The following is a 26,959-nucleotide window of genomic DNA, read 5'->3' as shown; positions in this document are numbered from 1 at the left end:
CGAGAGAAGCAGGTCTGTGTTTGGTGTGCTGTCTCCTCTGTGTATTGTACACAAGGAGAGCTTACTATGAAATTAAGGGGTGCAGGAGACCACACACATACACACATGCAATGCATTACATCCCTTTCTAATTTCATATACTCCCCGTCTCACACACAGTTCAAGCCAAGGCATGTACTTGGCTGAGTCGGGGCTGTGTTACCTGAAGATGCCCTCTGCCTGAGCTCCACCCAGAGCCAGGATGTACTGAGAGAGCTGAACCTGCACCCAGGGCAATTTCCTGTCCGGGAAAAGCTCGCTCTGCCGCTCCATCACCTCCTCCAGAGAACTGCCAAACAGGGAGGGGGTGATGATGGCCCGCCGACTGTGGTCGATCTCCTCCAGTGTGGGTTTGCGCAGACCCTGGAGGGGGAAGAGTTTGGGAAAGGTGGAGATTTACTACGACTGTGTGAGCAGCTGTGTGTGACTGTGTCAGTGAGCCTGTAATTATCTCTCTCTGTGATAGTATCTACTATGACTCAGATGAGAATTAAGTTTCACAGAAACATGTCCGATTTTTATGACGTGGAAGTGAAATTTGTTTGATGGCATGAGAATAAAGCTGAAAAGGACAAATAAGGTTTTTAACACGTGCCTATTTGTTAAAAAAAAAACCTGTTGAAAACCAGGTTTGAACAGGAGCTTGCTGTCAAAGTTAACCTGCGTTAAATTATTTTATCGGGTTAATCTCGGCTGTATTAATCGCAACGATCAGCGCGATAGAATTTAATGCAGTTAACGCATGTTTGTTTACTTGTGGTATGCGCTGACCTCTGAGAATGAACGCCTCCCAGTAAGGGTAGTGTAGTAGAAGCACAAATCGCTCCTACCCTGCTGCTGACTGTGCTTTAGTTCTCTTACTCACTATGCTAACGATGTCAAATGCTAATGTACTTGTTGCATACAGGATGACATGTCATCCATGTTGAGCCTTTATTTTAAAGGCTTTCTGTGTCATTCTGATTAATTAGTTAATTATTTTTATCTATTGACAGCCTTAGTTTTATCAGCATTCATTGCCAGAATAAATTATTCTACAACGTGCAAGGGATTTTAATGGCTTCAGCTCAAACTGGCTTAAATGCAAGACCCAAGTGAACACACTGACTTCTTCTTTGTCTTCTCAGTTTTCACTGAAATTACTTAACATTTTATTTATAGAGCACTTTCAAGTCAACTAAGGCTGACCAGAGCCAGATCAATAAATTAGCAAAACATGAAGTAATACAATGCATAATAGCAGCAAACTGTAGGACTACTGTCATCCCTGCATTATTTCCAGGACAATGTTATGATGTGGTAGCATGTAATAGCTATGGATATTTGTTGCACACCTTACTTCATACAACCTCTAACAGCGTTCAATATTTTTGGAAGATACGAAGCTGGCTTATAAGCAAAAGGTGTAAGTGATGCTCTGTGTTTATAGTCCATTGAAAGAGGGAGTAAAAGATACAAAATATGACTGTGTTCCCTGCCACTGAGGATTTAGATAGTGCTGCCTGAGTAATGTGTGCCCCCTGCTGGTCCTCTGAACCAGCACAACGCTGCGGTCACACCGGACACTTAATGTTTTTGCATCATTCATGGTTTTATGTCATTTGCTCAATTCACTAATAGAGACGTGGGATATATTCATTTATTTATCTATCTGTTTGTTTCCTATGCACTGATAAGATATTTCTTTTATGCATGAATGTCATTGTACCATGGGAACTGTGTTTTTTTGTTTGTAGCTCACACTCAATAAACATCAAGAGCTATTACTCCTTTTCATTCTCCGAGCTCACCTTTTTACCACCAGTGATGGCCACCTTCTGCAGTTTGCGATGGCAGAACTTGGAGTATGTGCTGATAGGCAGACCTGGAAGAAGACGCAAGAGGCAGATTTAGGACGGAGGAACAATGAAACAGGATACACACTGTTTTTAAAACCACAAGTAAAACCCTTAAGCATCAGGCATTACTGAACACACATCATAAATTATTTAAATGCTTTCCCACAAACGAGACAAGAGGGTTTTTTTCTCCCCCCACAGATGTCAAACACAGTATAAGAGATGGGGCAGTGGTTATTGGAGAGACATGTTGACGATGTGATTCTGGCATATTAGGATTAGAAACGAGCCTGACTTAACTGCTAGTCAGAGGCAAGATTTACTGCTGTTGAGCAACAACTTTAAAGACGGGATCCAGCCAACAGGTGATTCATCACTACACACAGACACAAAGGTCTCCACAGAAAATGAGAAACACACAGATTGTCTCCTGTTGTCGGGCCCAGATCTATTTCAGACATGAACTGCATTAAAAGAGGCAGGTGAACTTTAACAGACACAAGTAGCAGGAAAACCTGATCTGTCCCTGGAAAAGTCCCTTAATCTGCACTTTAGTGTCCAACTGAAAGCAAACAGAGGATCTTGACTTTTTACTTTTGCTGTCATGTGTGCTTATAAAAATAGACACATACTTTTTTTCATTCCTGATTCATAGCGAACACTTAGATCCTATCCACACAAAACAGAATTAAACATAAACTATCTTCTTCTTTGTCGTTTTGAAAAAGTTTGTGGAATTGTCTTCATCCACATTTTGAGATTTTCAAAACAATTTCAAAAGTTTGGTTTTGATGAAGCACCGATACGATAAAAAGGATTCATCTAAATTTGTCTTTGTCTTGTGGAATCTACTCCAATTCCCACAATGTCTACTGTATTGGGCACCTGAACCAGAGCCAATCATTTCTGATGGGATTTCAAACACTTTGCAACATTTCCTCAACAGTCAAAGCCTCTAGATTTATAGTAAACAGGTGACTCCTATTCATGCTTACATTTGCTAAACTGACTATAATTATATTATTAGTGAAATCATACCAATAATTCACCCTTGAGTAACCTTAAGTTTCCTCAGCACACAGGGTCCAACTTACTGAGAGGAAAAACACTGTGAGCACTCACTGTAGAGTAAAACAGGTGTGAACACAACTGTTGGTATATTTACATCAGGTTTGTCATTAAAACGACCAGGAAATCAAAGCCTTGCAGTCCAGTGTTTCAACCATGCCCATGAATGATGTTTTTTCTACCGTATGAAACAGAACCATACTTTTGACAAGGTAGCTGCTAGCAGTGGTGCTGGAAGTTTCCTCCCAAGCTGATGTTGTGGAGTCTAGTCGAGCAGAGTGCGCAGGATGATGGACTCTGAGGTGAGACACCAAGTTTGTGTTGCTGCCCTGCTTCGTCAAAGTCGACACATGACCTCGTTCAAATTCTCTGGCTCTCCATTTTCTCCTGCTTTCTATCCAAAATACTGCCAAATTTGCGAGCTTGCATTTTCCTGTCCGTCATCACGTTGCTTTGTGCATCACGCAGCCAAGTCCACTTCCTTTCGGGATTTTCTTTTCAAAATATAATTCTGAAAACAACTGGCGGCCTTTCGATAATTGATATCATAAACAATATATAATATTATGGTAAATATTGTTATATATACTGTATATATGATAATATTGAATATCTGCCAAAGCCTCGTAATAATGTAATAAAAATGTAGGATAAGAATCTGAAAATCTCACATGAGGCTCAGTGAGAGTGCGGCTGTTGCACCCACCGAGTAAACAGCAGCTTTAATTCTGCTGTTTTGTCTACGAGAACCTTTCTTCTTTCAGTTGTTTTGATGATGATTCCTCCTGCTGAAGAGCTTTGCAGTGAGTCAGAGAAGTAGAACAGGATTTCTCTGTGACCTCTTGATGTGTTGGGAGGTTTTCCAGCATACAGCAGCGCGGCTGAGTCACTCATGCACAATGTATAAGGCAGCTGCTGTGGTGTCTACTGTAAGTCAATTTGGGTTCCTCTATGGTGACATCATCATCAGAGCTGGCCATGTGGTCTGCTCTAATGAAGGCACGTGCTAATGACTTGGTATCGTCTTAAATGGCTATTTGACATGTGAGTCGCTGGAGTGACCGCTAAGATGATTCACAGTGCGGTCCATTGTCCACAGAACTCTCTGAAATTCTCAGCCCACTGATTTTTTTCCAGCTGGACTTTGTGTAAAATTCATTCATTGTATCTGCAGACATCAGCAAATACTCATCTGACAAAGTTTCCATCCCACTCAGAGTGGTCGCTCTACAGGGAACAATACCTCTGATTTGTAACGGCTTCCTATGCTCACAGGCTCTACACAGCCTTTGAACTGAGTAGAAAAACATCTTTCAGACCCCTCCATTCCACCAACCCCCACCTCCTCATGCTCTGTCAAACAGATACGCTTGTACAAATGGAAAAAGAGGACTCAATGTTTCTGGAGGATATTACTAAAGAACAAATATGTTGTATATGGACAAAACAAAATTACCCTCTTCCTCATCAGAGTTCTGTTTTCGCTTCTTTCTCGACTTTGAATTTTTCTTTAGCTTTAGTTCCTGTTGCTCCAGTATGAAATGAGTCACTATAAAACAGAAGATAGCAAAGGTCAATTTTCTGATGGTCAGTAAATAGATAAACACAAAAACACTGTACTCTCTGACACTGACACAGAATTATAGAAAAGGAAAGAATACAATTAGTAATTTATGAGGTTCAGACAAAACAGGGAGAAAGGTGACCCACCCTGTTGCTCAGTCTGAGACTCACATTTCTTGTCGCTGGTGGGCTCTGTGTGTCTCTGGATGTAGCCGTCCAGGTAGCAGCGGAACTTTGGTGAGGGGGCAAAGAAGGCCAAGCTTACGGCCATCAGCTCCCAGCCCGCTGCCAGGCTTCTGGGGCTGGCATTACCTGTGGTCTGCCTTACCAGCTGCACGTACAGCTCGTCCCGTAGCCCGGGCATGTCCCAACATTTGGTGACAATAAGCAGGGCGGAGTGGCGGCGGTCCAAGCGTGAGGGCCTGTCTCCCATGTAGGTTTGTACCAGCTTAAACATCTCGCAGGCCTCCTTCCTTACAGCTCGGTCACTGGTGACCAGCATGGGCTTTTTGATGGATCCACGGTTCCAGGAGAGCATGTTGGCGATGGAGACGCGGCGGCGGAACAGACCTTGCGTATGCATGTTGAGGTGTTTGCTGGCCCAATCCTCCATACCCTTATCAGGAGGTGGGGGCTGCCGCAGGGTGCTGTATGAGAGTGGGAAGGACGATCCTCCTGCCCTCCCTGCTTCCCCATCACCTCCATCTTTGTTGTCATTATTGGCAGGACGATAGGGGCCCAGGGAAGCTGTCCGACCATCCACCATGCCTTTCTTTCGGCTCTCCAATTGGGCCTGCAACTCTAATGTGCCGGTCTGCAGGGGGGGGAAAAAAGGTGGACATGAGTAAGAGAAGAATAGTTCATAGAGGGGGAAAAGGGGAGGGTAGAAAAAAGAGGAGTGCAGCAAACATAGCAACTGGGAGTCTAGGTGAAGATTCCTTCCTCTACAGAAGGTGGAAGGCAGCTCTACAGTGCTGGAGCTCAGGGGGAAATCATTGCAGGATCATTAATCTCCTAATCTGCGAAAGGAAATTTACAAAAAAAAAAAATCTCCCCAAATCCTCATGAACCCTAGACTCAGCAGCAGGTGAGCAGACAACTGTACAGCAACCCTGAGCCTGCACATCCCATCTCCACTACAAAACCCAACTTTTATTATACAAGACACCCGTGTGATCCCAGCTGTGGAGTTTATGACCATAAGGAGTGCCAGAGCTCCCTTACTACAGAAAAACAGCAATCCAGTTACACTGGCCAGGAACAACACAAACCCTAAGCCAGAATCAAAGCTCATATTTAATAATAGAACATAACCACAATGACATCTTAACGCATCTTTTCAACTAGATCTTGATGTAAGGTGTAGCTGTCGAGTGCCAGACAAGCAGAACTTTAGATTTGTGGTCTAATGGAGCAGAGCTGAGGTTTGGTTTTGGCCAAAAGTCCAAGCAGTTGCTCTGAGGCTGAGCTAATGTTTGGGTGGGTGACACAGAGGTCAGTACCAGAAAAAACAAAGAGCATACTGTATTTTCAAAAGCACACGCTGTTGTTTTAGTCATATACTGGATGGATTGGGACACAACATTAGGAAACACCGTGGAGTCTTTGTGGAAATGGTCAGTTTATCTTCTGAAGTTTGTTCAGAGGTCTTTGAGAACATTTTGGATAAGTAAACCCAGAGTTGAATGAAGTATGTACTAACAAACTACATAGTACCATTTATTCAGATATCTGATGTTAGGTTGAAGTGCAGATCCTGGATTTGTCGAACTGCGAGCTTTGTAGTACTGGCCTCAGGTTTGAATAACATTTCAGGACAGACTTAAGGGGGCTCATACACTCAGTGCTACTTGGCTCTTATTAAACATGGTAGCTCCACAGTGGTACAGAGAAACCTAAGTACCAGCCTGCCTCTCCCCATCCTCCTCATCTTCACTGCCAAGCCTGCACCATATGGACCACAGTGGCTCTCCTTCCTGACCAAGGGAAGCCATGTCCTGAATCTTTCTGGCCTGGCATGAGCATCGGATGCCTAAGCACAGAGCTGGCACAAGACGATATGGCACCTGCAGTGATGGGCAGATGGACTGAGGTAAAAGGATGACAGGTAATGCTGGGACTGTGGTCATTATACCAGCCTGCCCAATGCATAACATCCTGTGTATGTTAAGGCATTCAAACTTGGAACGTGCTCTTTTCAACAAGACAGATTAAGCTCACTCTTTTCATCCCAGAGCTCCCTGGTGAATCAGATATTCTTTATTATAAGCTACTGAGGTTCAGTGGATCTGTTTTTAGAAAACAACAACAACTCTAATGCATGGAGGTATAGGGTGTGATTCAATGAGGGATTTGGAGATTAGAAGTAGCAGAAGTTGGAATTGGCTGCTTATATAACTGTATTCACAAAACAAATGGTTCTTTCATCTAACATCGTGTGCATTTTTTGAAGACACCTTAGAGTCCATGGTCCATCCACATGTCTCTTTGTATTTTAATGCTCTGCAAAGTCAACATATAACCAACTATACTATAATTATATTTTTTAGTGATGTGCACAACACTATCTATCTGCCATCTATCTACTGCTTTAATTTGGCAGTGTAGTCGCGAACCTTCACCAGTCTGAAACATGACATGGTCAGTGCTCTCTATAGTGGTTTTCTTCTGTTGGTCATATCATGATCTTTTAAATTCCTCCATTAAAAAACATATTCACCAGTAAATCGTGGTGTAAAAGACGGACAACAAGCAAATGTTGGAGTTAGGGCTGCATAGATAATTGAAAAACAAATCCAATCTTCTGTCACACATAGCTATTTAGTTTTTTGAATGACAAATAATTCTGCCACATTTAAAGCAGAGAATTCTGCTGCATCAGAAAAGTGCAAAAAATCAGTATGCTGAGCAGTAGAAACTCTCACACACACACACACACACACACACACACACACACACACACACACACACACACACACACACACACACACACACACACACACACACACACACACACACACACACACACACACACACACACACACACACACACACACACACACACACACACACACACACACACACACACACACACACACACACACACACACAAAAGGGGGTGGGTTACCTGGGAGGGTGGTCCTGGGGTGTCCGGTGAGGAAAGACTGGCCTGACTGTTCACACTCATCTCCAGGGTGTCCACCTTTTCATATGTTCTTTTTTGCCTCCCTGGTATCTCCAGGAGGGTCAGGGCAGGGTTGCCATGGTTTCCAGTAATATTCAGTGACTGGGGACCTGCAGCAAGGTCCTCTCTTGATGCACACCTGCCTGCTGACCCTACTCCTCCGTACCACCTGAGTGAGTCAGCAGGGGAGCGTGTTCGAGGTATAATGCCCCTCTCCGCCATCTCTGGGTCCACCCCTGCCCTGACCTCCCTCATAGTGTTAGAGCGACTCACCACTTCCCTCATCTCAGCCATGAGTCTCTCGTTGAGGGCACATAGCTCCCCACTGCTACCTACTGACCCTGGCCTGCCTCCTGCACCGCCAGCTCCCACTCTCCTCCTGCTCTTTCTCCTCAGACTTGGGGAGGGGCCAGTGGAGTAACCAGAGTCCTGATAGTTTGCTGTGGCCTGTGGGACTGAGGATAGGAAATCCTGCGAGGCCTGACTGCCCTGCCTGCTGTGTCGTGCCTCCATGGCACGCTGCACAGTGGCCTCCAGGACTCGCCAGTTTTGTTTTTTGTCCAGTGTACTTCGGCCTGGTGTCCCTGGCTCCCTGTCCTTCAAGTGACCTCGAGCCTGGGGCAAAGATGGGGCCTGAGGCTGAGGATGTGGTTGACTTAAGACGGGATCCTGTCTAGATGTAGGGGAAGGGGTACGTGTGGGTACAGGAGAGTTGGATACAAGACCCTGTTTGGGGTCAACATTCACCATGTGTTTTATACACTCCAGACCTGCTGGGCTGTAGTCAGAGGAAGGATTCCTCCTGTGCCTGGAGCCTGAGTGGGAGGAACCAGGGTGCTGGAGGTGTCTGGGCTTCTGGAGACTATGGGTGGGGGTCATGCGAGATAGAGCTTCTCCATTGTACAGGTGCGCTCCTTCTACCTCCATGTCTATTGGAGGTTCGTCATATATGGGACAGTCTCTGACTGGCTCATCATAGATCGGAGCAGAGGAACCATACTGTGGAGAGATGGGCCGTGGGGTGCTGGTCTGTGACCTGTGAAGGAGCGGACTGGGGTGGCTACTATCAGTCACCAAACAGAAACTGCCATTGCTAACTTTTCTCAAATGATGGGCCTGACGTGTGTCAGCAGCCATTTGGCCAGAGGGAGCAGTTTTATATCCCTGGGCGGAGCCTAGTTGTCCTCCTTGGGCCTTGTTGCTGGAGGGGTGCAGGGTGAAGGTGTTCGCTTTGCCATGAACACTGTACTGGAGGTTCGGCTGCTGCAAGGCTGGGCTGGGTGGGCTACGACTCATACTGTTCACTTTCACCAACATGGCTGCCTTTGAACCAGGTACAGGCTGCCATCTTTGAGAAGCATTCCTGAAAGACACAGCAATATTTTGACATTAGTCAAAGACAGAAAAGAAATGTTCAGTCAAAGTAAGTCAATAGACACTGCCATAAACACATACTCATCTAATTCAATCACAGTCATGAAGCCTTTCATAGTAGACATTTCAATGACATTTTAGACAAACATTTCAATGACCTCCAAAGAGTTTGCTCCATTTTTGGTCTGGCAGTCACGACCATAGACATATAACAGTAGACGCCGCATTGGCTGCTGGGGCGCGAGAAATGCGGCCGCCATCTTGGACCGGTCGGTCTACTATTAGTTGAGCAGCAGAAGCAATACGATGCCAGAACATTGTGCAGCATATTCCTGCGTTAATAGACGGACGTTTGAAAACAGGGCTTGAGGGATTACTTTTTACAAGTAGGATTGCACATTACCCAGAACAGGTGATTAATTGAACCTAAAACTGATTTTGTCAGTTGTTTATTACTGTTCCATCCAGTGTCTCTGGTGTGGGCTGCAGTTAACGATTCAGCCTCCAGAGGCCAGGCATCTGTTCTGTTAAGTAATATTGAGATTCCATAAAATTTAAAAGGAAAAGGGAAAGATATCATTTGTAAAATCAAGATAATAGTGGAAAAACAATAAACACTGTGTTGTGATCTCCCCAAGTAAATATGATAGTTTCTTTGTGTCTGTAGTGTGTTCAAATTCAGGGTGTATTTGTATTATTTTGGGAAAGTGTACATTTCTCAGAGCCTGGTATTTGGTATCTCTCTCTGTATATGAATTATATATATATTTTCATTTTCTCTGATATATACCGTGTGTGTATGTATATATATATGTATGTATATATATATATATATATATATATGTGTGTGTGTGTGTGTATGTATATATACATATATGTGTGTGTATATATATATATATACATACACACACACACATATATATATATATACACATTTATATATGATTACTCTATGATTTCTATTGCTGTGTTTATATTTATAGTGTATATAGTGTTTGCAAAATACCTACATATCACATATATCATATATCTGAATATTCTATTACTGTTAATCTCACTATGACTATTAAAATACGCCGAACCATGTGTTCTGTATCACAGCTACATGTATGACGTTTGCAGCAACAAAAAAAAAACGCGTGAAAATAAGTTTTGAATTCAGAGTTACGATTGATAACGTGCGCATTGAGCTGTCAAACAGATAGACAGAGTGGAGTGGGTGACCTGTCCAAGATGGCAGCCCCACAGCTCGTCAGCGCCAATAGGCAGTAGCGGTCGATGCGGCGTCTACTGTTATATGTCTATGGTCACGACAGCCTTGTTAAACCCATGAGACAAAACACTCCAAAGTGTGTTGTGTAAACCTGAGGTCTAAATATACTCTTTAACACAACAATTTAACACAGCACTAGATCCCTTCCTCAACATGAGTGACTACGGCTCTGGGTGATATACTGTACATACACTGAACTAGCAGGCCACATGAAAAGAGATTGATGTGCGAGAAGTAAGAATTGCAGTAGTTCAGAGCTGAGAAGATCTGTGCTCAGGTCCAAAGGTTAATTCTGCTCCTTGTAGTTGAGCCGCTAGGCTAACTCCAAATCCAACAGCCTTCTAATCCCAGCAACATAACAACTATTGCCCTCTTAAACCAATGGGTGTTGCCTACAGCAAGCATTATTGCACATTTACACATGAACAGTGGGTGGCTAGTTTGAGCACTACATGTGACACAGTAGAGAATAGTTCTTAATCAAAGGTCCAAAAAAACCAAACATTTAAATGCAGTCAAAGCAGACGTACCTTCTCGTCTCCTTCCACCCTCTACTTAACATTCAGATGGGTCATTTGATCAAAACTGACGTTCTGTCATTTTAAATCCAATACATGGATCAGTGTAGAGCCAGAGTTTGTGATCATGCTTCCCTTTTCCAAGAGCACCACAACATAATCTAGTTGTGCTTTAATGACAGGAAGTGGACGCAGAGGGAGGAGGGAAAGAGGCGGAGTGATCTCCTTCTCCTCCCCACATCGCTCTAGAACAATGCTGAGACAATCCCCCTGAGGTCCTAAAGTCAACAGCAAACTTCCTTTAGTCGTCCCTCTCCATCTCTCACCCTGTGCCACCCCCAGTATACAGAGTGAGTCACACCACCACAGTGGTTTTAAAGTAAACACTCATCTTCAAATGGTCCCACAGACTCACCATCCATGTAGGCCCTATAAACAGCTGGATCTCAGCCACCTGGCAAAGCACCAAGACAGCCTGCCACAACCACTGTTGTTGGGAAAATATCAAAAGCCCATAAGGCCACATGCACACAACTGCAATTTCTTTTGAAAACACACCTTCACTGTTCTCTGAGACACCTGCCGTCATGCCTGGCTGAGCAGCTGTGCCACACCACCTGGCAGAGGGCATAAGCATCCAGAGCACGGATGAGAAGGCATCCATGCTCCAGAAGAACTTTCAGCTGTGAAAAATGTCTGCAGGTTGATTTTGAATGAATGAATGAATGAATGAATAATACTTTATATTTATTATTTTTTCTACAAGCTTGATTTTTCACCCTATCATCCTTCTGAATAAGTGTGTGAAGGAGGAGTAAACGGAATATTACAAGTGCTGATGGCAAGTAAAAAAAAGAATAATTAAATGTCAAAACACATGCCACCTTGTACGTCAATGCAAATTTGGAGAAAGAAGGAGAGATCTGAAGAGGAATGAGCATCAATATGGAAGTGGGAGTGCAACAACTCACAAAAAGTTATGTAAATTATTCTTTTCAAAATCGATTAATCTATCAATTATTTTTTTCAATTAATCAAGTACTTCTTTGGTCCAGGATATATCAAAGAGTGTCGATCAGGGTTTCCCAAATCTCAGAATAATGATATTCTTCTATGTCTTATCTTGTCCACAAACCAAAATTAGTCAGTTTAATGTGTTTTTGTAATATGCAAGCAAGGAAACCAGAAAAGCTTTGAGAGCGAGAACTTGTTTTAATTAATTAGGAGGGGGTGATAGGTGACAGCTGTAAACGTGGGAAGCTGCTGTTTGGTTTCTCACTGTGGCCTTGTCTAACAGGAGGATACGAGAAGATACAAAACCTACAAAAATCACTGCCACATCAGCAGACTTAGCACTGGTCTGCTACAGCAAGAACGACTCACACATCTGACATCAAAGCTTTCTCATGACTGGTCCGCCAAGGAACACAGTCAGTAGAAATCACACACAACCACTCCTTTAATCCACAAAGATATCAAACACTGTTGCTTGTACAAAGAAAACTAACAATGTGTTGGGCTGATAAAATAAATGATTGTAAAAGAAAAAAACACATACATTCATGGTTGCTGAATTATGTACTTTATGATGACTGACCCTGACACAGTAGTGATCTGTGCTTCCTGTCTGAGGAGGCTTTGCAGAGGGTCAGAGAGAGGGCTTCTCCATATGCAGCACAAACAGGAAATGCCTAGTGTAATGTGCACACACTGTGCCAGGGCGGAAGTATGAGCTCAATCTCACTTATGGCAGATTTGTATGGAGCTTTAAAAAAGCCTGACTTTATACATGGACAACACAACATCCTTCAACAAACGTTTGCTCTTTAAAAGGTAGGGTGGGAGATAATTTTCTGCAGCATTTGTGCTGTATTGCTTAAATCAACGAGACATAATACAGTTGAAACAATGTTATGGCAGAAAAGGTGCCAACAACAGGTGTTGGTCGCAAATAGGCTTTGGAAAAGCTACTGCCAGAGCAGTCCAAGACCAGAGTGAACATCGGTGCACCATGTAACTGTGGCAACAACTGAAAGCCACACAATATGTGTGTTTATTGTCAAAACACACATACAAATCACGTATTTCTTGATTTGTATGTGTGTTTTGAGCTCCACAAATACAAAAATCCAATTTGTAACTTGTATATTGATTTTTACAAATAAAGATGTCATTTGTAAATAACGTGACATTTGTAAAACTGAAATTTGCATTTGTGAATTGTGATTTCGCATTTGTGGATCGCCAGATCACACATTCCTCACTTTCCACAGTTAAGCCCAATTTATACTTCTGCGTAAAGTGCTCTGCGTCGACGCAGAGCCTGTCAGAGAGTCTCTGCGTCGTCTCCGACTGCACAAAATATTTTTTAAGTGTCCGTGACTCCGTCAAGGGACAACGGAGACGGCAAGAGTTGCGAGCTAAGCTGCTCTGTGCCGGCTCACAGTGGCACCGAGCGCCCACAGACGCGGGGCTGATCCCCATCGATAACGCAGCTGCCAAACTATAAATACGTCATATCTTAACACACATGGCACATGTTTAGACTCTAAATGGCCAATTTCTCACCTCAAATTATCTTAAAACTGCGTTCCGTCACACAGAAAAGTGAGAAACGGCCACTGTTTCAACAACAACAATCTTTCTCTCTCTGACACCATTGCTCACTGTAGCCAGAAGCACAACTACCTTGCGCAGAAACCCCTACTGATCGGGCGGGAAATTGCAGGGCGTCTCCGTGGTGACGCAATCGGATAACGCATTACGCAGTCGGAGAAGTATAATGTGGCCTTTACGGATTTTTGAGACATTCTTTGCATGAAAGTCGCACAGATCCACATGAATGTGCAGCTTGTGATCCACGCGTATTTCTTGATTTGTGTGTGTGTTTTGCATTTGTACAGTAGCAACACACTGTAATGCTGCCCCAGAAAAACAGAGATGTTGAGCAAGAGCATGTATGCTGTGTACATACATTTTAAAAAATATATAAAGCTTAGTGGTGGGCGGATCGATCCAAAAATATCGATCAAACGTTGGTATTGATATTGATCAATACCAGCAATAATATCGATACTTCAGTTTCTGTACTGACCTGGTTGCTGCGGAGGCGACCTGTCTGTCTGTTTCTGTGTAAGTGTCACTACTTTGAGTGCAGCTGCTGCTGTCACAGCACGGAGCACAGCCAGGCAAACACACTCTGCTAATACATTTATTATTAGCAGAAAGAAAATAATTAGTTTGTAACATTTGGTTACACTTTGTTTATTTAAGAAAAGAAGTGCACTGAAGGGAGATAATTTGTTTTAAGTTGTTCTCAAGTGACAATTGTCTGCACTGTTTTAAAGGGCCCATATTGTGCAAAATCAACTTTTTAATCATTTTAGTACTTATATTTGGGACTCAGGGGGCCATACCAGTCCCCAAAATGTGAAAAAACAAGACTCAGTCATGTTTTAGTGGTTCCACTTAGTGTAAGTATAGGCGATAAAACACGCGACGTTTAAACCTCCCGCGGAGTTACGACATAGCGAGCATTTCACCGTGAATGTTGGCACCCCGCCAGGCAGAGTACTTCAGAGCTCCACCGTAGCTCCTCCTTGTCCCTGTGAAATACGAAAGTGCAGGCGAGGGAGGAAGAGTGGCTGCACAGCGGAGCACAGTGTTTTACACAAACTTCCAGCCTCAGAGGATTTGTGTGTCCAGTGGATATATTTTATTTATGAAAATTTTTTTCACAAGCTTCACAAGCCCTTTGTTGTTGATCGTGTATGTAAATTTCTATGCTAGAAAAACACCTTGAACGCACCAGTTACGTGCGCTGCAGTTAGCGAGTGACATGTGTGGATCAATAATATGAAGAGCACGCGTTTGAAAGCACTGCAGAAAGATGTAGATGTTGTCCTACATTTCTTCTCAACCAAAGGCTACCTTTCTGTAGTGTTTCCATGTTCTCTCCTCATTATTGATCCACACACGTTACTTGCAGCTGCAGTAACACAAGTGCATTCAAGGTGTTTTTCTAGCATAGGAATTTACACACACACCGCGCCGTGCGGCACATTAATCGTTTTTCTTCGATTCTAATGTTTTTATGATCGCGAGAAGCCAAAATCGTGGTCACTCTATGCATTACGGTGAAATGCAGTAACAACGGGGAAACGGACATTACTATGGGGTATATGGAGCGGGGGTTGTGACGACGGTGCATGACAATAGGTGATAAGTGGCGACAGTATGGCTGTGGATAGTAAGTCAGATCGACAATCCCCTGGAAGCAGTGGGTGTGTGTTTACCTGGGTCTCATTCACATGTAAATGACCAGGCACAAAACCGAGCATTCTGAAAAGGGCTGTTTTGGCAGGGTTATTGAACTGCTATTGTGCTTCATCCTTATGATATTTTGACTAAAGCATGACACAGACATGTTCATTAGGGCATCAGGAACTAGTTTAACTTGGGGTAATAGGGTATAATATGGGCTCTTTAAAGTATTTTACTTATAAACTGTCCTGGATGAATTACTATCAACTAATAATTAACAAATTAATAATCCAAACGAAAGGACGGAGCAGCGTGAAAGGAGCGCCATAAGTATCGGTATCGTATCGGTATCGCCGATACTGACTGGTATTGGATCGGTATCGGATCGATACCAAAATTTGAAGTATCGCCTTCCCCTAATAAAGCTTCATTTGACTAAGTATACAATCGCAGAGAGATCTCAAACAATCTCCAAACAAGAAGTCAGATGACAAAGAAGACAAAGGAAGACAAGGTAAAACCGGTGAGATTATAACCCTAACCATCATTATGTGCATTGGTTCTATACGCAAAAAACTAAGGGTGGCTTTTTGGGAAGTTCCCACTCTATAGGACGGACGCAATGGAGAGGAGACTTTCGCTTTCACGTGTGCTGTGCGCTGAGCCACCAACGTATTTCTGCACACATAGCTGTTGGTGGATATTACCTGGTACTTTTTAGTACCTCCTGGGGCGAGGTTCCAAGCGAGCTTAGAGGATACTACGCGTGACGTCACCAGACTGCCAGCCAACAACTGGTCAGAGTGCCGTCACAGGAAGAGATGCGAGCAAGACGTCTGACACAAGAATCAAGCTGAACAATTCTAAACTGTAAGATCTGTTAAAAAGACTTAACAATCCTAAAAACATGGGTTAATCTCCAACAATTACCAGGGAAATGTCTAAAATCTCAATATTTAACAGAGCGAGCAGCATCACAAACCCTGCTGCTGTAAACTCCAGTGACTTTGTCAGATGGAGTCTGTGCTCCGCTCATGCAGGAAGTACTGAACAAATATTTTTAATTAACTGATTCTAATGATTCAGTTACACTGAAAACAACTGCTTTACAATTCACATGTCACTCGTTTGTGTGTCGTGTGGGTTAGGGTGGGAACCAACCTAAACAATGGCACGCTGAGGCAAGTCAAGGCGAGCTGGGACCATAGGTGGAAAAGGGGCTTTAAGGGGACTGTTAAGTGTCTTCAAATCACATTAGATATCTCAAACAACAGTAAACAGGTCAACCAAAAATGTTTGATTACACATCAAAGACCAAAAGGGGGGTGAGGTGAAAATGGCTTTGAGTAGAGCGACATTTGGTTGGATGGGGGATTTGGGAGGGGGTGAAGGAGATCAGAGGTGGAGAGACATGAGGGGAGGGTGTGAGCATGTGTAAATGAGACAGGGTGGGGATTAGTCGTGGGAGAGTGCAGCGAGGGATTGAGCGGGAAGGCTGGCATTCCTCAAGGCCTATTCAAAGGCAGTGTGGGGAGCCACATACAATGTGTAGTTGTGCTATTGACACAGACACCTACCTCCTTGACAGCCAAGGAAAAGTGTGTGTGTGTTGGGGGTTGGTGCAGAAAATCATAGTCATCTTCAACCTCCACATAGAGTGATGCTAACACGGAGGCTCTTACATAACACAGAACATGATGAAATTTCTTCAGAAAGGGTGTGTTGCCTGCTAGTAGCCCAATTGACAGTTGAATGTTTGCTGAAGGAGTGGATTATGCACAGCAGTTTATCACGTCATTTTAAAGCGACACAACAATTACCACAGGGTGAGATAAAACTCAAGAATTTCCGAAATCCCTTGCTGTTAGCAGAGAGATTAACTGAATTTTTCAGGCACACGTGATGAACACAAACTCACTTTTGCACGTACCATTATATTTAGAACCTGCCAGACATGTATGCGCTATTTGCATATAATTCAAAAATTCAGTTAATATACCAGGCCTGTACATGACCTTTCTACAGAAATACACAACTACATAGGAGAGAGCGTAGAGCATGCAATTATTTTAATAAATACTTTTTTCCGTATACATAATGTATACAATCACAGAAACAGACATAGAATGAAGAATGCCAAGGTGACAAAGGAAAGGAAATTAAAGTTATCATTCAGCGAACAGACCAAACACAAGATACAGATAGTATAAAGATAGTAACACCAAACGCAAATGCAAGAGAGAGGTGGGATTATGACATCACAGTAGTGTAGTTGTATTGGTTGTCTACACAATAATGCAGGGTGGTGTTTTGAGATTTTCCCACTCTGAGATTACAGAGTCCTCTGCGTCGAGGCTCCGAAAAAATATTTCGTGCAGTGTCCGTCACTCCGTCAAAGGACACGGCAAGAGCTGCGATTGGTCCTCAGGACAGGCCGAGCGAAGCTGCTCTGTGCCGGCTCACAGTGCGCACCGAGCGTCCAGAGAGGCGGAGCTGATCACCGCCGACAACGTCGCTGCCAAACTATAAATACGTCATATCTTAACACACACAGCACATGTTTAGACTCTAAATGGCCAATTTCTCGCCTCAAATTATCTTAAAACTGCGTTCCGTGACACAGAAAAGTGAGAAACTGCCACTGTTTCAACAACAACAGTCTTTCTCTTTCTTTCTCTCTCGGACGCCATTGCTCACTGTAGTCAGAAGCACAACAACCTTGCGCAGCGACTCCTACTGATCGCAGCGCGTATCCGTCACCACGACGCAGAAGTATTAAGGTTCGGGGTGTCTCCGTAGTTACGCAGTCGGACAACGCATTACGCAGATGGAGAAGTATAATGTGGCCTTTAAAGTCCCAACTCCCAGATGCCTCTGTTACTGTTCAAAATATTCCTGTGGTCAGGTCGTCTCAGAAACCATCTCATTGCTGTCAGCAGATGTTCTGTTTTTTCTTTCTTTGCAGCCTGGAAAATGTGTTCCATCAGCGTCATGTTGGTGTATTATGATATGGATTTGGAATTTATTACATTTACACCCTGGGAATAGCAGGCCCTGAAAAACAGTGGTTATTATTAACAGTGACTGAACAGGAAGAGGAAACAAGGTCACACGGGCCAAGCAAACACCTCAGAGCACAGACTAATGAGATCACTGAGATTTACATAGAGGAAGGAAACTGAAGGGACAAAGGATTCACTGAGGACAATGTTGTAGCCACTTCTCCAGTATTCATAGTCAAAAGAACCAGTCAAAAATGTATGAAATAAAAATCAAGCATTTGCATTAAATACGATTTTGGGCTTGTGGCAAAGCTGGTGGCCCCCAGAGTAAGATACCTCCAAAAGGCAGCTGCCCTGCAACAGCTGAACTGGCACACCTCCTTCCAGTGAGACAAGATGTCTACCAGCTGTGCATGTCAGTGACTCTCTAAGGAGCGCTGTGATGGGTCACAGCCATGAGGATCAATCTGAAGGAACAGGATGGGGCTACAACAGATTCCAGGGAGACCCTGCTTCTGGAATTTGAAAGTGTATCCGCACCTCCAATCACTGTAACAAATGGTTCAGATGACACTATCCACTTCTCACACTCTCTCTCTTTCTCTCTATTTCATACACAAACAAAATCCAATATGTTTCAATCAATCTAAAGTCTTAGAGGTAAGATTGTGAACTATAATGTTGCATTTGAGCTGAACAGGAGTAGAAGCCATGGAAATACCATGTCTTCATGCTTCAATAACAGCATGCCTGAGGCAAATTCTTATGTGGAGCCATTGCTTTCTCACAAAAACCCTGGAGATACGCAACCACACCACAACAAGAGGTTTACATTGTTTCATAGAGACATAAAACTGTAGCTCTGTAATCCAATTCTGGAAGACACTATAAACAACACATTTATAAGTAAAACAAGCAGAGGGAGAGGACTTTGGCACATATCATGACCAAAAGCAAACTCATGTACCATATGGAAAGAGCAGAAGATTAACTTACTAAAAAGGAAATGAGGAAAAAAAGAAAAAGAGCTTACCACACCGGGAGTGTAGAGAAAAAACAAGTATTTCCACTGTGCATAAAACTGTTGTGGCTATGTCATCAAAGTAGCAGGAGATGAAAAACATGAAAGGTCTTTTCTCTCGCCATAAATATGTAGACAATGCGTGACTGTTCCACAATCCTGTCTCATTTTCTCTACCTCACAGCTCACAAATTAACAACAATAAAGTACCACCCCAGACAGAGCTCAGTTCCCTTTCATACTGATATGCCAACATCTGCGTAAGAGTAAGAGAGTGAATGTTTCAAGAGAAATCAAGAGCAAGCCAAGAATCCGAAAGAGTCTCTTTAAGAGTCTAATGTCAGCGTGACAGCCATGGACTGAATGCTGGTGCACTGCTATGTCATTAAAGGGCTAAATGAGAGGACACACTAGAGTCATTTGGTGTTCTTCTCTACTTTCAGTGTACCCAGACTTCCTGCTTATGTAAATCTATGAGTTGACCCTGAAGGGTAACATGATTTAAGTGAGAGCCTTTGTTCGTTTGCATGGTCCATTATACACTCCAGGCCACATGGCAGTGCAAAAGACAAAAGAGTAAAGCCCAATTTATACTTCTGCGTAAAGTGCTCTCCGTAGGTTACGCAGAGACTCTGCGTCGACGCAGAGCCTGTCGAAGAGCCTCTACGTCGTCTCCGACTGCACAAAATATTTTTGAAGTGTCCGTCACTCCGTCAAGGGACAACGGAGACGGCAAGAGTTGCGATTGGTCCGCAGGACAGGCCGAGCTAAGCTGCTCTGTGCCGGCTCACAGTGAGTACCGAGCGATACAGACGCGGAGCTGATCCCCGCCGATAACGCCGCTGCCAAACTATAAATACGCCATATCTTAACACACACAGCACATGTTTAGATTCTAAATGGCCAATTTTTCGCCTCAAATTATCTTAAAACTGTGTTCCGGGACACAGAAAAGTGACAAACGGCCACTGTTTCTACAACAACAGTCTTTCTCCCTCGGACGCCATTGCTCACTGTAGCCAAAAGCACAACAACCTTGCGCAGCGACCCCTACTGATCGGGCGGGAAATTGCAGCGCCTATCCGTCACCACGACGCAGAAGTATAAAGGCTCGAGTGGTCTACGTGGTGACGCAGACGGATAACGCATTACGCAGTCGGAGAAGTATAATGTGGCCTTAATGCGGGGTTGTCTTACTCCATGCTGTCATGCATCCATGGCAGAATTTCAACAGCCACTCAACCTCAGCAGGATTCCTGTAAAGTTAAAGCCACGTGAAGAAAAGCCAACACAGAGAAGCCAGGCATAAACCTTAATCTTATACTGATTTTATTTGGGCTGTCCACGTGAAGCCACGTCTTTTTAAATTAAATTGGCATTTTATCCACACTGAAACTTTTTGGAAGCCCTGAAAACTATTTTTATATATATTGCGTTTTTGTGTAGCCAAACTACTACTACACTACTACACTACTTTGAGAAAACGATGATGTCACAGTCCCACCTCTCTCTTGAGCGTGCATTGATGCTTATCTTCGTCGTTTTGTCTTCTCCATCTTGTGTTTGGAGTTTGTTTGGATTGTTCGCTTTATGATAACTATTATTTTCTTAGTTGTACTGGCTTTCTTCATTCTGTCTCAGTTTCTGTGATTTTATACATTGTAATGTATACTTAAAAAAAGTCTGTACATAGCACATGCTCAAGATCTTCTTTTCTACGTTGAAGACACGTTTATGTTTATGCATCGGTATGGATACGGCCCGATAATCTAGCAACAGAAAGTGGATTAATTTTATACACATACAAGCTAGGTGATCAGGAATTCCAAGGGCCAATAAATAACATATTTAGACAATCAGTCAACATTCAAGCACGTTCATATGCCTACATTTCCCACAATTCATGTATGTAAACAAATATAGATATAATATTTAAAAAAAAAAAAAAAAAAAAAGAGGGAGGGAGACCGATAGAGATAGGAAGCTGCATTAACCAACCAGTGCTTAGAATAAAACAAAGGGTGAGTTTTGTGAAATCCTTGAAAACTTCTTTATCTATTACAAACAGCCAAATATATCAATAGCTCCAAAACAATAGGAAAGTGGTGTTGAAAGAACTGGGACTGTGCTGTGCACCATTGCTTTCAAATGTCATAAGTTGATAATGTTTCATCTGTGGTGAGATTTTAAAGAAAAGAAGAATAGAACAAGTAAGGACATGTGTAGAACAGCAGAAACAAACCAAAGACTGAATGAACTTGAGAGAATGATATACCTCATTGCTAAATGCAGCCACACTCTGATTAAAAGTTGTATGTTAGGATAAAAACTGAAAACTTGTAATGTCAAAATTCTCCTGTGTTGTGGGAAGGGCAGACATGTAACCTGACCTCAAACCACTATTACCACTCAAACAACTATTAAACTCTCTCCCCTTGAACTTACCTGTTTGACTTTTTCATCATCACTAATGGCGTGTTTCCACCGGCTCTACTTGCCTCGCCACGGTGAAGTTGCTTTTCCACTAGCATAGTACCTGGTAGCAGGTACTTTATTTTAGTTGCCAGACTGCTGCTGATTGGTCAGTGTCGTTACAGGGAGAGACGTCCAAGACAAGAATGAAGCTGAACAATGCCGAACTGTAGATCAGTTAAAATACTTAACAATCCTAAAAGTGTGGGTTAATCTCCAACAATTACCAGGGAAATGTCTAAAATCTCAATATTTAACAGAGTAGTCTGGTGTATTTAGGGACAGCACGCATACCAAACCCTGCCGCTGTATTTCAGTCCAGTGACTGTGTCAGACGGAGTCTGTGCTCCGGTCATGGAGGAAGTATTGAACTAATCTTTTTACTTAACTATTCTAATGATTCAGTTACACCGAAAACAACTGCTTTACAAGTCACTAGTAACTCATTTGTTTGTGTGTGTGTGTCGTAAACCAAATTCATCGCAATTTCAAGCAGCCGTGCAGTGATAACTCTGCCCACGTTGAGTAGATATTTTTTTGTAGTCGAGATGCAATCTAAACTGTGCTGAGGCAAGGCGAGTCAGGACCATAGTGGAAAAGGGCCATAAGAATGGGCACTAAAGCCTCTAAAACTGGCTTTTTTGACGCAGTGGGAACTGATACAACTCAAACATGCAGATTAGGGACAGCAGCATCATTATCAAAGAGATGGTGACAGTATGAATAAGTTAAAAGAAAAGCAGAGACAATTTGTGTTCAGGATAAATAATAAAATAAAAGATTGTGTGATAGGGTCATCCATGTCATGGTCATATTCAGAAGTTAGCTAGCTTCAGAACAAGTCCGGTTACCTATATCGAACTCCTGAAGACGGTTTAATAATGTTTAAAATACCAAAAATGTGATCTCAATTCTAAAAAGAATTCATTTTTTTCCATCGATCATTAAGAGCTAGTCTGAGTTTGGTTTTAACCATGTGAAGCTGTTCCATTTGCCATGCATATTGTGGTGGTATCCAATTACCTGCTAGTGAGCATGTAGAGAGCCATATGGCAAGAAGCATATCAGGTGCTTAAGCTACTACCCAGCGTTTCTTTGAGGAACACAGCTGGCCATTGTTTTCAAAAAAAGACTGAAAAGGTTCTGGGAAAGGTTGAGTCACTGAGGCAGCGTAGAACCCAGAGAGAATGCAACAGGGCTTCACTGGCGGCACTAAACAACCATGCCTGACCAATTACTTCTCCTGTCACATTACATAATCCCAAAGGACTGGAGGGGTCAGAGCAAGAACCTCCAAATGTCCAGGGTGTGATACAAGATGAGCCAAGATGAACCTGACAGCAAGAATTCACCTTGACAGACATACACACAAATGGATGATAAATGAGCACAAAATCAGGCGTTTACATCGGCACCATATTGGTCCATACAGATACGAATGGAACATAAATAGAACAAGGAAATCAGAGATGGCCGATTCACCCTCACCCCGTGGAGTAAAGTGATAAACAAGGGAGTTTTTACCAGAATCAAAACAAGTAACTGGAGACAATTGCAGATCTACTCCAAAGAGTCTGCAATCACTTGAAGAACAAAATAACTCCTTGAAAATGTATGAATTGTTTGTAATGATCAATATGGTGGCAGCATTGAGACATCGCTGCAGTGGTATCTTAGATGTCTGTACATTTAAAACCTCACTCATAAGTGGCATTGCAGTCTTTGGTTGCTCAAAGACTTGTTTTGTTTAAAGAAATAGAAATTGCATTGAAGCAGAGTGGTGGAAGGTAATGGTGAGTACACAGAAGGACACTAATGTGGTTGCAGTGGCGTTGTGCCAGGGGAAAGAGAAGTGGCATGCCTGGAATCTGGCTTGCAGGGAAAAGATGGTGTTTTGGATGAGGCCACAAAGCTAAGCACATGACAGAGTCTTTAAATGAGTGACTGTTAAAGGCCGTTATGCATAAGTAACTCTTGCATGAGGGGGGATGGGTGTGTGTGTTGTGTTCTATAAAATAAGTGACCACCCTCCCCATTTGGTAGCAATTAACTGAAATGGCTGAGCATGGCTCACAGGCAATAGTATGTAGGAAACAAAGGACATATGGAATGTTCAGATAAGTAAAAAAAAAATGTTTGATGTCATTATAACTCACTTTACCACTTTATCACTTTTCTTCATGTGACATGACCCACTCATGATTGAGCACAATGCTCTTTCCAGACTTACTGTCTTACGGTTTGGTCAGGCTTACCTCTGTGTGTCTGTGCTGCCATCTGTGCTGTGTTCATTGCTGCTTCCATCTCCCTGTGATCTGCTGTCCACTGCTGGGTCTACCTCAGTGTTGCCCTTCTCCTCGTTGGTCTCCAAGGTTTTCCTGATGTCTCCCTCCTGCTCAGGCAGAGGGGTGCAGCCACCCTGGCTACCTACACTGCTGATACTCCCTGTTGTCTTGTGGTGGTGCCTATCCATACTCCCCCCAGTCCGCTTGGCTTCACTGCATCGCTTCATGGCCTGAAGTTGGGAGAGGGGCACAATATCTGCTCCCTGTGGTCGATGCCAGACTGTGCGGCGGCCAGTAGAATTGTAGTAGTAGAAGCGGCCACTCTGGGAGTCAAATAGCTCCCACCACTGGTTACCGTCTGCCTGACGGACAGGAACGCCCGCAGGGGGATCCCAGCCACACTCCCCAGTGGTCAAGTTCACATACATACGCTCACAGGAGCGTGGTTCCAGGATCTCCACCCAATCAGAGCTGAATGAGACAAAGGGACAAAGGGTTAAGTGCTGTTTTCAGCTGAACATTGCAAGAGATAATTTACCAACAGTTGACAATGATGCATCAGAGGACGTGGTCACGTGTGACCACTAATCAAGCAGTAAACAACTCTCACCGTCTGAAAAACTGAAAGTCCTGAGAGTGTGTGTGCAAATGCTCTTATGCATTTGTGTCCCATACATGTATTCATCTGTGAGTGTTTGTGTTGAAAGTGATGTCATCTCTTTGGTAGACAGTGGAGCAGCAGGAGTTATGGCATGCATGTATGTTTCGTGAATAAGAAGACAGGTGGATGCACTCAGCGAGACACCGAGCATGGAGTCAGCAGGACCATCGAGAATCATACGCTCCGAGTGCCACTTACTAAAAACCACACGGATTAACTACACAGCCAGCCATTTCAGCACAACAGGTAGACAGTAAAAAAAGGGTTCATAGACCTTTTCCATGGTCAAATGAAAGCACTTTTCAAACACGTTCAAAGTAAATTTTGTGGTAAATTAGAATACAAAATATACAGTAAAATCACAGTTGATAAATACAAAAGGACTGCAGTTTTCTGGTACATCTATGTCATGCTTCCCTTTAGCAGGCTCCATTATGTCTGTGACAGTAAATCCTGGTGAGAACACTGGAGACAGTGAGATTCTCAGTATCACAGTAGATGTCTAAATCAGAAACAGAGGAAAGCAGTGTTTTTACACTTTTTTAGCAATAGTTTTCCATTACTTTTCAATGACTTCTCCATAACCTTTCATTGACTTTCCAAGACCGAAAATCAGTGCCATCCCACAGTCTTACATGAATGTCCATTTGTTTTGACTACAAATCTTTGTTAAGACTTTCGTCAAATAAAAATACATATGCAGTTTGTTGCGACACGTCTTTCATAATCAGCATTTTGCACGTCCGTGGTCTGCGTCTTTCAGTAGCCAAAGTTTAAAGCGCTCCTTAAAAAGCCACTCTGTTGTAACTTTCTTTCATACTTATTGATTTGAATTATTATTTGAGTAATGCTTTAAGTAATGGTTAAAAGTGAGGAAGTGGTTGTAATCTGTAAGGGATTTTTTGTTCTTCACGTTTTGGTTCACGCTTGCAGTATATACTTGCAGCCACTGTGTGACATCCTTTGCATGTGAATTGTTGTCCCCTATAGGCATCTCCTTTTTTTTACCTCTGAGTAAGAACGCCCCCGCAAGGGTGTGGCCGTGTGTTTTTAGCTTCTCCGTTAGATTTTGTGTGTTAGCCAGCGAAACCCACACGCCAGGACTGAATGATCTTCTCCGTACGCCTTATTTGCATAGACGCAGTTAAATCATATCACACTCGTTACAAATACACTTTCCTGGCATTATGTCGTTGAATAGAGTATCTCAAAATCCATGTGAGGAATGGAGGGTCGCTAAGCACAGCGCCAGTGATCTCCTTGTTTCCGCTTGACACTTCCGTGTCAATTTAAATTTTAATTGCACATTACATCATTTTATTTATGTTTTACGCATCCAAAATATTATCCATGCAATATTTCCATGACTTTTCCAAAACTTTATACGAAATGTAGTTTTTCATTCACCCTTAAGGACCTAGAAAATGCATTTTCAATTTCAAAAACTTTTCCAGGTGTTTTTATGACCGTACCTTCGTGTAAGAGGGGAGGATTTCTGTAAAGACTACAGCACTAGTTCTGCACTTTTTAGACTCACCCATAGGGTTACGAGATTTCATTCCCAGAATGTAAACACGGTGTCCGCCATCTTTGCTAACAGTTATGACTGGCTCTGGCTCCCTTTAATTTGAGAAAACTGAGAAGACAATATAGTTTTCAAATTGATATGGCTGTGAGGTAAAAGACCTGCATTTCGCCACGGGCTCTGGCTACAAGACGCCCGCTGTGGCTCCAGGCGCCGCTGGACACACCTTCTGAAAAAGCACAAAGTAATAAACACTTGCTATTGACAGCAAAGTATTTCACAAATAAAGGTGCAACATTTCTGCCTTGAACAGGCCATATTAACTGGACTGCTGAGAGATTAGTTCCAGCAGGGGAGGAATTAGTGTCACAAGAATCTGCTATACAGTTTGGATCTTTTCCCAGCTTTCACAGGACAGAAAAGGTTTTCTTCTCCCTGTCATGGTTATTTGTGGTACGAGCCTACAGCCCAGGCTAGCTGAGATGATCAACCTAGCATGGAGAAGAGCACCTACAGACAGTGTCCAACAGACACACAGATACACATTTGTTTTGCACATTACCTCCAAACCCTGTGTGCACCCCTGAATCAGAAATAGACACAGGATTGTGGTGGCAGTCAGGTCTGGCAGGGTTACAGTCACTCTGTTGGCTCTGACTCAGAGGGAACAACAGCTGCTCTTCATTTTTACTGCAAAGCCTCTGGTGATATTGGCATACTTGTTCAACAAGCATAGTATCAGTCACTGTTTAAGTGCCACCAGCAACAGCCACATAATATGCATTAGTTTAAATTAACAGTCAGGTAAACAGAGAAAGCAGCATGGGGTGGATATAGCAACTTTCCACATACATGCACCCACTGCTCTATGTT

The 26,959-nt window shown here is 43.0% G+C and overlaps 1 protein-coding gene across 2 annotated transcripts in view; it reads right to left on the bottom strand.

The window, feature by feature from the left end:
• The window catches only part of arhgap46a (Rho GTPase activating protein 46a), a 50,882-nt gene that overhangs the window by 4,121 nt on the left and 19,802 nt on the right, over positions 1–26,959 (bottom strand). Inside the window, exons 2-7 of one of the 2 annotated variants that reach the window (XM_083906430.1) lie at positions 23,871–24,371; positions 7,636–9,055; positions 4,656–5,322; positions 4,402–4,494; positions 1,830–1,903; positions 203–402 (exon numbers count right to left, since the gene is read on the bottom strand). In XM_083906430.1, the coding sequence (XP_083762556.1) occupies positions 203–402; positions 1,830–1,903; positions 4,402–4,494; positions 4,656–5,322; positions 7,636–9,055; positions 23,871–24,371 (2,955 nt within the window). The remainder of the gene's footprint in view (positions 1–202; positions 403–1,829; positions 1,904–4,401; positions 4,495–4,655; positions 5,323–7,635; positions 9,056–23,870; positions 24,372–26,959) is intronic. The other variant, XM_083906431.1, reaches the window with a different exon arrangement.

Source organism: Microchirus variegatus (assembly GCF_963457635.1).
Source record: "Microchirus variegatus genome assembly, chromosome: 19".
Lineage (NCBI taxonomy): Eukaryota > Metazoa > Chordata > Actinopteri > Pleuronectiformes > Soleidae > Microchirus > Microchirus variegatus.
This window is presented reverse-complemented; position numbering and strand designations above follow the sequence as displayed.